A 13,153-nucleotide genomic window follows, 5' to 3' on the forward strand; every position below is an offset into this window, starting at 1 on the left:
GCCAGTGCTGTACAAGTGCAAGGTCTTGGAGACACACAGCTTCCTGCACTGTTCAATTTGGGAAGAACTCTCCCATTCTCCTCTTGAGGCTGGTGGGGGAGCCAGACCTGAGTGTACTGATCCCTGGACTCCAGGGCTACCCATCCAGTCCTGAATAAGGAGGGGGAGAATCCTGTCAGTTGGACCCTTTGCCGCCCATCTGCAAATACACAATCCTGTTCCCCTCACTCTGACCAGTGCTGTGAAATCACTGCTTTCCTCCTGGGGGAAAGGATGGAGACCCCCTGGATCTGTTTCTCTCTCGCTCTTGGGGATGAAGACGATCCTGTTTCATAGAATCACAGTACATAGAATATCAGGGTTGGAAGGGACCTCAGGAGGTCATCTAGTGAGACCAACCCCCTGCTCAAACAGGACCAACACCAACTAAATCATCCCAGCCAAGGCTTTGTCAAGCCTGACCTTAAAAACCTCTAAAGAAGGAGATTCCACCACCTCCCTAGGTAACCCATTCCAGTGCGTCACCACCCGCCTAGTGAAAAATACCAGTGTAGACGATACCACTGGGGCGAGAGACTGGGATCTAGACTCACCCCCCGTTGGCAGGTTTCAGAGCCCCAGGCCCCTGACCAAGGTGGAATGTCTACACTCATATAGCAAGAGGAGTGTTGCCAACAGTCTAATCGCAGAAACCCAAACACGCTTGCCCTGCCCCTGCTCTGAGGCTCCTCCCCTGCCCTGCACTTTCTCTGACCCCGCCTCCACTCATTCCATCCCCCCCTCCATCTCTCACTCTCCCCTCACTCACTTTTGCCGGGCTGGGGCAGGTGGTTGGGGTGTGGGAGAGGGTGCGAGCTCTGTGCTGGGAGAGCCACATGGAGCCAGGGCAGATAGGGAGCCTGCCTTAGCCACACTGTGCCACTGACCAGTTTTTGAGCAGCCTATTAAAATCTCCCAGATTGGTTTCAGTAGCCACCGGGAGATCAATTCCGGGAGACTCCTGACCAGTCCGGGAGGGTTGGCAACCCTCATGCATGAGCCCCACAAGCCCAAGTCAGTTTACCTGTGCTCTGAGACTTGCTGCGATGGGTTTTTTCTGCAGCACAGACATAGAGTCAAATTGTGAACCTTTTGCTAATGTTGAATAGACCCTTACTCCACAAGTAATCCCATTGAATTCACTACTCACTCAGAGTAAGAGTCTCACAACCTGGGCCAGAGAGATCATGTGACTTGCCCTAAGTCCAAGATGGCGTCTCGGGCAGAGCTGGGAAGTGAACCCTGATCTCCTGAGTCCTGGTGCAATGCCTTCACCTCATCCTTGGTTTCAGGAGCACTGGGTTCTGTTCCTGCCTCTGCCACAGACTTGCTGTGTGACCTTGTACAAGTCATTTCTTCTCTCTGTGCCTCCATTTCCCATCTGTACAATGGGAATAATATCAACCCCGCAGGGGTGTTGTGTGACGATTAATTAGCTCTGAACAATGCCCTTTGAGATTCATGGACCAGATGCTGTACAAGTGCAAAGTATAAATTTCATATTATTAAAATAATCGATCAATGGGTAGAGCCTAGAGAGTTGGAGTTAACACCATCTGTTCTTCATGGAAGTGGGTGAGGAAATGGGATTCCGTATTAAGAAATCTGATCCCAGCTCAGTGCTGGGATTCCATCCAGCTCTGGGCTGGGATCAGATTCCTTAATCTTTGTACTGATTAGACAGACAGAGCCAGGACATGTTTGTTTGTTAAATGTGCAGCTGATACTGACGTAGCAGGAGTGGTTAAAGCACAGGGGGAAGCGGCTCTTTTACACCATAATCTTATGAGAATGGGCTCCAGGGAGGAATATGACATGTTATATGTCTTAAATGTAATGTGATGCCATTGGGTAGAAACAACGCCTAAGTTAATTTCAGTGTGAACAGCACTGAATTAGATTATACAGCAGTGAAAAAGGATCCCCGTGTATTGGCAGACCTGATATTTTAGAGTTACTGATGTTTTATTACAGGGAAACAGAATTGTTGGCAGCACAGGTTATTTTCCTAGATACACAGTAATAAAGAAGGCATCAGATGCACTGGGTAAGGGAATACAACAGTCAAGGCAACCTTATGAGGTTTGGGGCTATGCAAGGTCTTATCAGAGAAGTCATATCAGTGGTTGGTTTTTAATCTATTCAGTCCACTTGTCTCAAATTCCCTCAAATAGCTCAGCTGTTTAGACAGGCTGTAATTCTTTCACGTGACTCACATTTTGATAGTGGACATACATTTCAACAACCCTTACTTAACATACATGTAGCTGGTAGTGATGCCTATAGTTAAGGTTGGATGACAATTCCCATTATAAGACCCTGTTTTCAGTTGCTTATAACTTTGCCAAACTTAAATCATTTCAACTGAAATTTTCCATGCCGGGTATTTGCCTCAGGCTGATTCTTTTATTTCAATACTTTTACATTTCAGCTAGAATGGTTCAGCCATTTCTGAGAATGAGATTGGGGAAAATGCTTTAGCATCTCTCTGCTTTGACCCAGGCACTTGAAACTTGACATGGGGTTTGCCTTTTGTAAGGGCTGTGCCTTTTGCTGCCCCATGAAAATCCACCCAAATTTGGACACATTACAAGCCTAAAAAATACAACAACCTATTTGCACATTCTCAGTAGTGACTTGTTTGGCCCCTAAATTTGCTGAAGATTCTGTCTGCAATGGGCATGCTCCAGCCCAGGGATTGAGGGTCTGAGCAGGACTTTCCCTGCAATTGTTCCCGCCACTAGCCAGATTTGTCTATGGTGTTGGGCACAGATACTGAGAGCAAGGAGCAACAAAGAGTCCTATGACACCTTAAAGACTAACAGATGTATTGGAGCATAAGCTTTCGTGGGTGAATACCTACTTCGTCAGATGCATGTAATGGAAATTTCCAGAGGCAGGTATAAATATGCAGGTAAGAATCAGTCTGGAGATAACAAGGTTAGTTCAATCAGGGAGGGTGATGCCTTCGTCTAGCAGCCTCTCCTGTTCTCTCAGTACTCCCTCTGTTGGCACCCAGGAAGGGAGGAGGAGCAGGAGAAAGCTGCCTAACTGAAATGCAGCAGAATGGGAGAATAGGAAGAGTAAAGCAGGAACCAAGGAGTGGATGGGGACAGGAGCAAGGATACAGGGACAGGAGCCAAGGTGGGGCAGATAGGAGCTTCAGGGGACAGGGCAGAATTGTCTATAACTACTAAAGCACATTCCCCTCCAGAACCTGGAATTGAGCCCAGCAGTCCAAGTCTCACCATTCCTCTGCTGTCAGTGAACAGCTGTGAAATTTTCTGGCATAGGTTGTGTCTCATCTTCCTCTAGTGGCTGGTCCACATAAGGGTAACTTGCAACTGCTGCCAGTTGCTTTGTTAGCTCACGTGGTAGAGGTCTATGCTGTGGATCTAATGGGCTGAACCCTGCTGGTGACCCAAGTTGGGGATCACGATGGCGCCATTGGGTATAATTTCTGTTTGGTCACATTGTTGCATTTCTTAAAGTAGGAAATTACATTTAAAAAGCAAATAAATAAAATGTTAAGGCTGCAGAATCTAGCACTCAAGTGGTAGAATGCAGACTGTGTGGGGAAAAGTAGTGTGTGACCACACAGTGAAGGCTGTATCATAATGCATGTGCACAGGGGGCGGGGCGCAAATTAAGGGTGCAGAGGGAACCCAATTGTGGCATATCCTAACTCTTGAGTGCTTGACTTTGCAACCTTGACATTATATTAACATAGTTTGTTGGATAGAATAATTATTTATATTACAGCAGCACTTGAAGTCCCAACTTGTTGTACAAACATTTACTGAGAGCCAGTCCTTGCCCTGAGGCACTTACAGTCTAAATAGACATGACTGGCATAGGGCGGAACAGGAGACCAAGGGGAGGGTCACACAGCAGGTGAATGGCAGAGCTGGGAATAGATCCTGGGTTTCCTGAGTCCCAGTCCAATGCCCTAGACCAGTGGTCCCCAACTGGTGGGGCACACACTCTAGGGGGTGCAGAGAAACATTAGGGGGTGGGGTGCAGAGTGGTGCCTGGGCCAGCGCCCACAGGGGGTGGGGAGGGAGCACCCAGCCCCACCCAGCCCTGCTCTGTCCCCAGCCAGATTTGCTCCCAGCCGCAGATCTATTTGGCCCCTTGCTCTGCCCCCAACCCAGCTCCGCCCCTAGCCACAGCTCCACTCCTCCCTCTGCTCCCCCCCAGCCACAGCTCCACCCCCAGCCACAGCTCCACTCCACCCCCAGCCCAGCTCCACCCCTAGCCCCACTCCTCCCCCTGCTCCGCCCCCAGCCACAGCTGCACCCCCAGCACAGCTCTGCCCTCATTCCCTCTCTGCTCCCAGACGAGCCCCGGCTCTAGCTCCAGCATCTCATCCTCAGCTCTGCCTTCATTCCAAACTCCACTGCTGAGCCAACTGTGCAGTAATGGGGGGTGGGGGGGACAGACAGATTCCATTACTGAAAAGGGCGGGTGCAAGGGGAAAAGTTTGGGCACCACTGCCCTGGACCATGCTGTCTCACCAGTTCCCCTTGGAAGTCCCTTCATGCTGCTCAGTGGGAGAAAGGTGCAGTCTGACTGAGAGCTGGAACACATTTTTGGCTACAATCACCAGAATTCTGATCAGGGCCCAGATCCTCAAAGGTATTTAGGTCCCTTGCTCCTACTGAAATCAACAGGAGCTCGGTATCTAAATACCTTTGAGGATCTGAGCCTACATGGCTGCCTGACTTCAGCAAAGCAGGGCATTTCATTAGTGCTGTAATGAGAGGAATTGCCCATGAGATATGTATATCCCTCAGATAACTCTTCCATCAGCTTTTTTACATCAGGCCAGTAGCCCTTCGTTCTGGGCTTGCTGCTTTCCCTGGCCCCACATCGCCCCTTGCCCCCACTGGCACCATGGGCTCCCCACCCCACCCATCCCCCCATTGCCCTGGCCCCCATTGCCTCCCTGGGCTCCCCACCCAGATCCCCATCGCCCCTGGCCCCTGCTGCCTCCCTCGGCTCCCCACCCATTCCCCTATCCCCCTTCCCCCAGCCTCCACTGCTTCTCCCGGCCCCCCACCCATTCTCCCAGCCCCCACTGCCTCCCTGGGCTTCCCATCCATCTCCCCATTGCCCCAGCCTCCGCTGCATCCCTGGGCTCCCCATGGTCCTTGTTCCCTTCTGCCTTCCCAGGCTCCCCTCCCCCATTCCCTAGGCCCTGCTGGCCTCTCCCCGCCCAATTGCCTTGAGCTCCCTTCTGCAGCCCTGCACCCTTGGCCCGCCACGCTCCTTGCCTCTTGATCATGGTGCCACCACTAACCGCAGCAGCCTGGGTGGCTGCCCACGTTACCCACCCGTAAGGCTGGCCCTGCTGGGCTATTCCCAGGAGAAGACTCCTCATGTCACAGCTTTTCCTCCAGTGTTTTGTGTCCATTTTCTGCTGTCAGAGTGGCGTGCAGAGATCTCTCAGCGGCATTTCCCACTGGTGTTCCAGCAGAGAGGGCTGACTTGTGGTATTCAGAGCAGTTAGCATTCTATCCTTCCAGCCCTCTGGAGACCCAGCATTTAAAATTCCCCATCCAGCTTGCAGCAGCAGTAAAGAAGACTAATGAAACATTGGCTCCTAGCACAAAGGAGGTATATTATACGAGTGCAAAGATAGTGGGCGGCTGTCACGTTCCAGATTTGCTAACTCAGGCTGCAAATCTCATGAGAATAGCTGAGATCTCCAGTTCCTATACTTCCAGCCCAACCCAGGAAGTGAGAAACTTTCCCCCAATCAGCGATTTAGGCTTTGGATGATGATTCTTGTCTCATCCAGGCTCAGCCACAAGAAAGAAGCCTAGGGGCCAAAGTTTGGATGCAGATCTAGGCTGCCCCAAATCTCTGACATGCTCAGGGGGATTGGACCCATCTCTATCTCATACCTTGCAGCTGCACTTTGCTGTATAATATTCTGATTATTTAATTGATATAATTTGTCGTGCAGTAGCACCAAGAGAGCTCATTCAAAGACCGGAGCCCCATTACACTAGGTATTGTACATACTCATAATAAGAAATCATCCCTGCTCCAAAGAGTGAGGCGTCTTAGTACAGATACTTCTCAGTCCCTCCCCTTGCACACAAGTTTGGAAGTAGGTGAACAATTTAACACCCACACTTAAACTTCTGAGCAGATTTGAATGGAAGCAATATTGCTGCTAATAATACAATCCACAGAAACAACCTTTGCAAATTCATACCATTAGCTTAATGGCAAAAGGTAATTGGCATGCAATTGGAGCTGTCCTGTTATATTAACCCTGTGGGTTTCTAGGTAGACATCTTCCTCTCGCTGAATGTGATGGGCAACAGGCATGGAGCTTGTATTTTTCATGCTGGTTGAAAACAGATTTGGATGGAAATCATCTCAAGCCTAGCAATTCATATTCTAGTCCCATGTTTACGGGTCCCTCCTGAGATGATCCGAGACAATCTAAAACAGCACAGATAATATTAGCACCCCTGGAACACTTTATACTTTCAAAGTAGTGTCCAACCCTTACTCCATCCTCACAGCGTCTGCGAGGGAGAGAGGTGAATATTATTAGCCCCATTTTATGGATGTGGAAACTGAGACCCAAATGTGTTAGAGCAAACATTTTCCAAAGTGACTGGTGGTTTGGGGTGCATAATTGGGACACTTAGGGCTGACTTTCCCCAGTGCATTCGCAACTGCCATTGAGTTTGACTGGTATCATGGCTGTTTAGCATCTCGGAGAATCTCTGGGCGTGGAACCTCAAAATCAGTGGCCACTTTTGAAAATTGTGTCCTCAGTGAATTGTCTCCGGACACCTAGTGAGCCAGAGAAAGTTGGGAATCCCTTATGTCCTTTTCTGGGAAGGGATGTACCAGGTTAAAAGATGGGAAACAAAGAGTAAGAGTAAAGGGTCAGGTATCACAGTAGAGAGACATAAATAGCAGAGTCCCCCAAGGATCTGTACTGGGACCAGTGTTGTTCAACATATTCATAAATGGTTTGGAAAAAGGAGTACTAAGTGAGGTGATAAAGTTTTCAGACTATACAAAATGACTCAAGAGAGTTAAATCCAAAGCTGACTGCGAAGAGTTACAAAGGGATCTCACAAAACTGGGTGACTGGGCAACAAAATGGCAGATGAAATTCATTGTTAATAAGTGAAAAGTAATGCACAATCCCAACCATCCATACAAAATGATGGGGTCTAAATTAGCTGTTGCCACTCAGAAAAGAGATCTTGGAGTTATTGTGGAGAGTTCTCTGAAAGCATCTGCTCAACGTGCAGCGGCAGTCAAAAAAACAAATAGGATGTAAGGAACCATTAGGAAAGATATAGATAATAAGACAGAAAATATCATAATACGTCTATATAAATCCATGGTACATCCACACCTTGACTACTGCATGCAGTTCTGGTCACCCCATCTCAAAAAAGATACAGTAGATTTGGAAAAAGTATGGAGAAGGGCGCCAAAAATGATTAGAGGTATGGAACAGCTTCCATATGAGGAGAGATTAAAAAGACTGGGACTGTTTAGTTTAGATAGAAGATGATTGGGGGCGGGTATGATAGAGGTCTATAAAATGACGAATGGTGTGGAGACAGTGAACAGGGGAAGTGTTATTTACCCCTTCACGCAACAACAGGGAATCACCCAATGAAATTAATAGGCAGTAGGTTTAAAACAAACGAAGTATTTCATCACACAGCGCACAGTCAAGCTGTGGAACTCGTTGACAGTGTATGTTATGAAAACCAAAAGTATAACTGGGATCAAAAAGGGATTTAGAGACGTTCATGGAGGACAGGTCCATCAATGGCTATTAGCCAAGACAGTCAGGGATGCAACCCCATGCTCTGAGTGTCCCTAAACCTCTGACTGCCAGAAGCTGGGTTTGGACAACGAGGGATGGATCACTTGATAAATTTCCATTTTGTTAATTCCATCTGAATCATCTGGCACTGGCCACTGTTGGAAGACAGGATATTGGGCTAGATGAACCATTGGTCTAACCCAGTATGGCCGTTCTTATATTCCTGTTGGAGGATTCTTTATTCCATGGTGAGGGAAGTACCCTAGGATTTCCAACTCCCAGATGATTTCTCCTGCCTGCAGCAACCTCTTGTTCCCAAGTGCTACCTAGATGCAGTGACCTGAGCAAAGGGAATGTACCTTGCATGTAATATGGCTGCTGCAGCCACTGGTACCCCATATTCTGTCCAATCCTGATCTGGTAACCCACAGCCTAGCTGGTAATGGGGCATGAGATCTTTAACTGCTTGGTCCCCAGGCTGTTTTTGACCCAAAACTGTTACCCTCCGAAGGCTACCAGGGGCCAGTGGGAACTGAGTTGGAGGATTCAGGCCATTTCCAATGGACAGGTATCCACATTCCAAAAGTCACCAACAGAAGAGGTACTAACGGGCAGAGAGGCCAAGAATTAAATGTGCCATGCAGACTGGGCAGCCCTCTCTGCCCGAGGTCAGGACTGAGGTATGTAGGGTTCCATAGTGAGGGAAGCTTGCACTGCTCTGTCCATAAGTAGAGGACCAGTCTCCAGAGCTGTCCATCTTTTCCTGGGGCTGGGCTTGGATCTTCTCTACGCACCTTCTGCAACACAGCATTGTGTAGCTTCACTTTGTAGCTATGTCATCCCTCAGAACAGGTGCTGCATTCTGATGGCACCAGATGTTTTTAGCTCAAGGCTCAGATAACTCCCCAGTGAAGTGCACTGCACGTGCAGTGATTCTACCCACTTAAAACTCCCCCTGTAGTTTTGATTGGATATGGGCTGCACTTCCTAGCTGAAATGGCTGCTGTGCATTGCTAAATGCCAGCCATGCAGAATCTGGTGAGACACAGTCAGATGATCCTGTGAGGTTGTGGTGAAGGGGTGATGGCACTGACCCCCTTCTCTTTAGCCGGTGGCAGCCCCCATGGCACAGATTCTCCTCTTGCGTCCCATGGCAATCACTTGCCGTGCCACACGGCTTTGTCATTAATCTCTGGTTCTGTGTGTTCCCTTTCTCTTAGGTGCACCAGGAAGGAACGGTGCGAGCGCTCCAGCGAGCCTCGGAGATTCGCCTCGGAGATGAAGCAGTGTGTCCGGCTCACCGTGCATCCCAACAACATCTCCGTCTCCCAGTACAACGTGCTGGTAAGCAGGATAGACCCTTATCTCCACAATTTCTCCTCCTTCCAGGGAAGCCTAAAGAGGTCTCACCCTTGTTGCCAGGATTATGGCCCTGGCTATCCGTAACCTTTCATTGACGCATTCAGGCTCAGTGGGAAGGACTAGCAGCTTTGTTGGTCTGCTGGATGTCTATACAGAACTCACTGTCTCCCTGGGTGCTCCCTGACATACACAGGGGTCTCACCCAGGGAGGAGGCTCTCCACTGATTAGGAACGTGGAGGGGATCTTTCTTATTCAAGTGTTTGCAAATGTGCATTTCACTCATGGTGTGTGCATGCGTCGCACACAGTCATCAGAAATGTTTCTCTCGGTGGTACCCAACGGGGCGGCTAGAGCACCCTTTGCTGCTGCGTGCCACTGTGTGCCAGTATAAAGGGCCCAGCCACTCCCGAAACCTCTCAGCTCCTTCTAACTGCCTGTGGCAGTCGTTGGCATTGCTTGGCTTACCTTAGCAGGTGCTCTCAGGGTGTTTATTGTAAATTAGTTGCAGATCGGTTTCTAGAATCATAGCATCTTAGTTAATACTGTAGAGAGTGTACGTTTTCTGTTTTGGTCCCCACTTGGGGCTTTTTCCGTTAGTCAGTACCAAGGGGTGCCTCACTCACTGGACTTCAAGCCCTGCATCTCTTGCAGAGGCCAATGCCCGTGAGTGACCCACACTCAAGTTACCCGAATTGTTTCGGGGAAGCTAGTATTCAGGATCATTGCCAAATCCACAAAGGCCTAACGCTTCAGACAAGGAAAGACAGAGGAGTGTGGGAAAAAGAGTAGAGTCAGCAGAAACCTAAGCACTCCTCTTCTGTGGCACTGTTGGCTCCAGCACCAAGGCAGGTATCCTCAAGTCCGGGGCTTGCTGGAGCACCTTCTACATCTGCGGAACTGCACCATCCCGAGACCATCTCAGTACTAGCCCCACTGGAGAAAGACATTCTGAGCCTTTCGGTGCTGGTATGTCTGGCGGTGCAGGAGACCGCTCTGCTCAGTATCTGCGGACAGAGGAGCACCAGCAACACTGGTGCAGCACTCAATGCTGTGTCAGCCTCAGTTGTCTCAAACTGCACGTCCGTCGGTACCGCTGAAGGGGGAGACTGAAATGTTGGCTGCACTGCATCCTTCTTTGATGAGGCAATGGTCTCTGGCACTGTTGGGAGTGGCCTCTCCTTGGTCCTTTGAATCAGAGATTTGCTTCCGTTTCCCACTCTCAGAGCCACTCTTGCTACTCTCCACCAAGGGACTACTACCCTGGTAGGGAACCTTCGGTGGGAGGGCCATCGAGTGGGTGGCCAGGGGTCACTGCCACCACCTGTCCAGTGGCTTTTTTGGAATCTGTGGGGTTTCCCCACTGTTTACAGGTCATACATGAGACATTCCTGTTTTGTGACCTTAGAGAGGTGTGGGATAAAGTTTCGCATGGTCACCCTGGCTTCCATAATCCCCTCACTGGATCCTGGAGACTGATACATTGCCCTTGATTTGAGAGACACCTACTTTCATGTGGCAGTTTATCAAGGTTACAGAAAGTTTCTCAGGGTCATACTAAAGCACTTTCATTACCAGTTGACTGTGCTGCCTTTCGGCCTGTCAGCAGCTCCTTGGATTTTCACAAAACGTGTGGCAGTGGCAGCTGCTTTCCTGAGGAGGCTAAGAGTACAGAGTCTGTCCTTACCTGGATGACTGGCTAGTCAAGGTCTGGTCCAGGAGTCACTTTCTCTCTAGTGTTCAACTCATCCAGTCAATCTTCAGAGCTGTGGGTCTACTGATCAACACAGACAAGTCTACTGTTTGTCCAGTTCAGAGGATAGAGTTTATAGGAGCAGTGCTGGACTCTACCCAAGTCAGAACATTAAGATTCGAAACAATTTGCCTTCTTGTGACCGTTTTCAAGGTTCACCCAATCACAGCATCTCGAAATGGTGTGAGGCACGAGGGGCATATGGTCTTATGCACATAGGTAGTCCAACATGCCAGGTTGCACCTCAGGACTCTTCAGGTCTCGCTGGCCTCCATTTAATCACCAAGTTGGCACCATCTGAACACTGTACTCACTGTGCCCTTGCATGTTCTCACTTTGCTAGATTGGTGGACTGATTCACTCAGCGTTTGTGTGGGCATTTCCTTTATCCACCATCAGCCTTCACAGACACTGGTGATGGACACATCTGCCCTGGCGTTGGGGGTTTATCTGGGCCCTCTCACAACTCAAGGTTTGGGGTCCTCAAGGAATCTCTCTCTCTCCATATCAAAGTCAGGAAGCTAAGGGCTGTCTGCCTAGCCTGTCAGACCTTCCTACTGCGCATCGAGGGAAAAAGCCTGTTTGTTCTCCCAGACAACATGGCAGCCATGTTTTACCTCAACAGGCCAGGAGGCGCTCGCTCTTCCCTGCTTTGTCAGGAAGCAGTTCATCTATGAAACTTTTGCATTGCCAATTCAATCAACCTTGAGGCCTTCCAGGGTGCAGAATGAGCTGGCAGACCGCCTAAGCAGATCATTTACGAGTCACCATGTGTAGTCTTTCCAGCTGGATGTTGCCAGATGCATTTTCCAGCAGTGGGGGACTCCCCAGATAGACCTTTTGCAACCAAGGACAACAGGAAATACCAATATTTTTTCTCCATGCAAGGCCACAGTCCTGGTTCATCACAGACACTTTCCTGCTACTGTGGATGAAAAAGTTCTACTACGCTTTTCCCCGAATCCCACTCTATATATGAGTGCTGAGAATGATCAAGTGGACCAGGCCTGGATTATATTAATAGCCCCAGCATGGCTTGACAGCACTAGTTTTCCACTCTACTGGATCTGTCAGTGGAAGCTCCAATTTCGTTCCTGTTGTACCTGGACTTGATCTCCCAAGATCATGGTTGACTGCACCACCCTAACCCGTGGACCCTTCATTTAATGGCCTGCAGGCTCCATGACTAACTTCTAAAGAGGAGTCTTGCTCGGAGCAAGTTCACTATGTCTTGTTAAATAGTTCAAAGCCTTCTAGCAGAGCTGCTTACATGTCAATATGGAGGCATTTTTCTGTTTGGTCTTGTCAGTCTGGAGCCTAGCCAATGCAGTCCTCTCCAGCATATCCTGGACTATCTACTGCACCTAAAATAGCAAGCGTTAGTAATATCTTCTATCTAGGTCCACCTGGCAGCAATATCAGCTTTTAATACTCATGTGGATAACTATTCTGTATGCTCTAATGATATGATAATCAGATATGTGAAGGGCCCGGAAAGGTTGTACCCTCAAATAAAGGAAACTATCCTGCCCTGTGATTTGAACCTAATTTTACTGAAGATCATGGGGTCACCATTTTAGCCTCTAACAACATGTTTCTTCCTGCACCTATCTCTCAACTGTGTGCTCTGACATTCACACCACCCTGCACAATCTTTTTTAAGGATAAAGTATATTTGCATCCTCATCTAAGATTTCTCTCCAAAGTGGTATCTAATTTTCATATTAACCAGTCAATTTACTTACCAAAGCCACATGCCAATAGATAGGAGCAACATCAGCACACATGAGATGTTAGAAGGGTGCTGGCATTCTACATAGACATGACTAAACGGTTTTGTTTGTCAACTCAATTGTTCAAGGCCATAGCAGACAGAATGAAGGATTTCGTGGTCTCTTCACAAAGAATTTCATCTTGGATAACTTCCTGCATTTGTGTGGGATACAGCAGGTATTTCCCTGCCAAGCAAAGTGATGGCACATCCCACAAGGTCACAAGCAGCCTCGGCGGCGTTCCTTGCACAAGTCCCTATCCAGGAGATCTGTAGAGCGGCCTTCACACCTTCGCATCCTATTACTGCATTATTTGGTACTCCAGATATGATGCTACATTTTGATGAGTTTTACTCCAGTCTGTGTGCACATAAGCACCTCTCCCTCCTCCTACTTTATGAGTCACCTCC

At 48.7% G+C, this 13,153-nt stretch overlaps 1 protein-coding gene across 2 annotated transcripts in view; it reads left to right on the top strand.

Annotated features, from left to right (window-relative positions):
* The window catches only part of PLXNA4 (plexin A4), a 677,576-nt gene that overhangs the window by 462,252 nt on the left and 202,171 nt on the right, over positions 1 to 13,153 (top strand). For both annotated transcript variants that reach the window (XM_032805231.2, XM_032805232.2), the window contains exon 6: positions 9,079 to 9,202. In XM_032805231.2, the coding sequence (XP_032661122.1) occupies positions 9,079 to 9,202 (124 nt within the window). The remainder of the gene's footprint in view (positions 1 to 9,078; positions 9,203 to 13,153) is intronic.

This window comes from Chelonoidis abingdonii, chromosome 1 (assembly GCF_003597395.2).
Source record: "Chelonoidis abingdonii isolate Lonesome George chromosome 1, CheloAbing_2.0, whole genome shotgun sequence".
NCBI lineage: Eukaryota > Metazoa > Chordata > Testudines > Testudinidae > Chelonoidis > Chelonoidis abingdonii.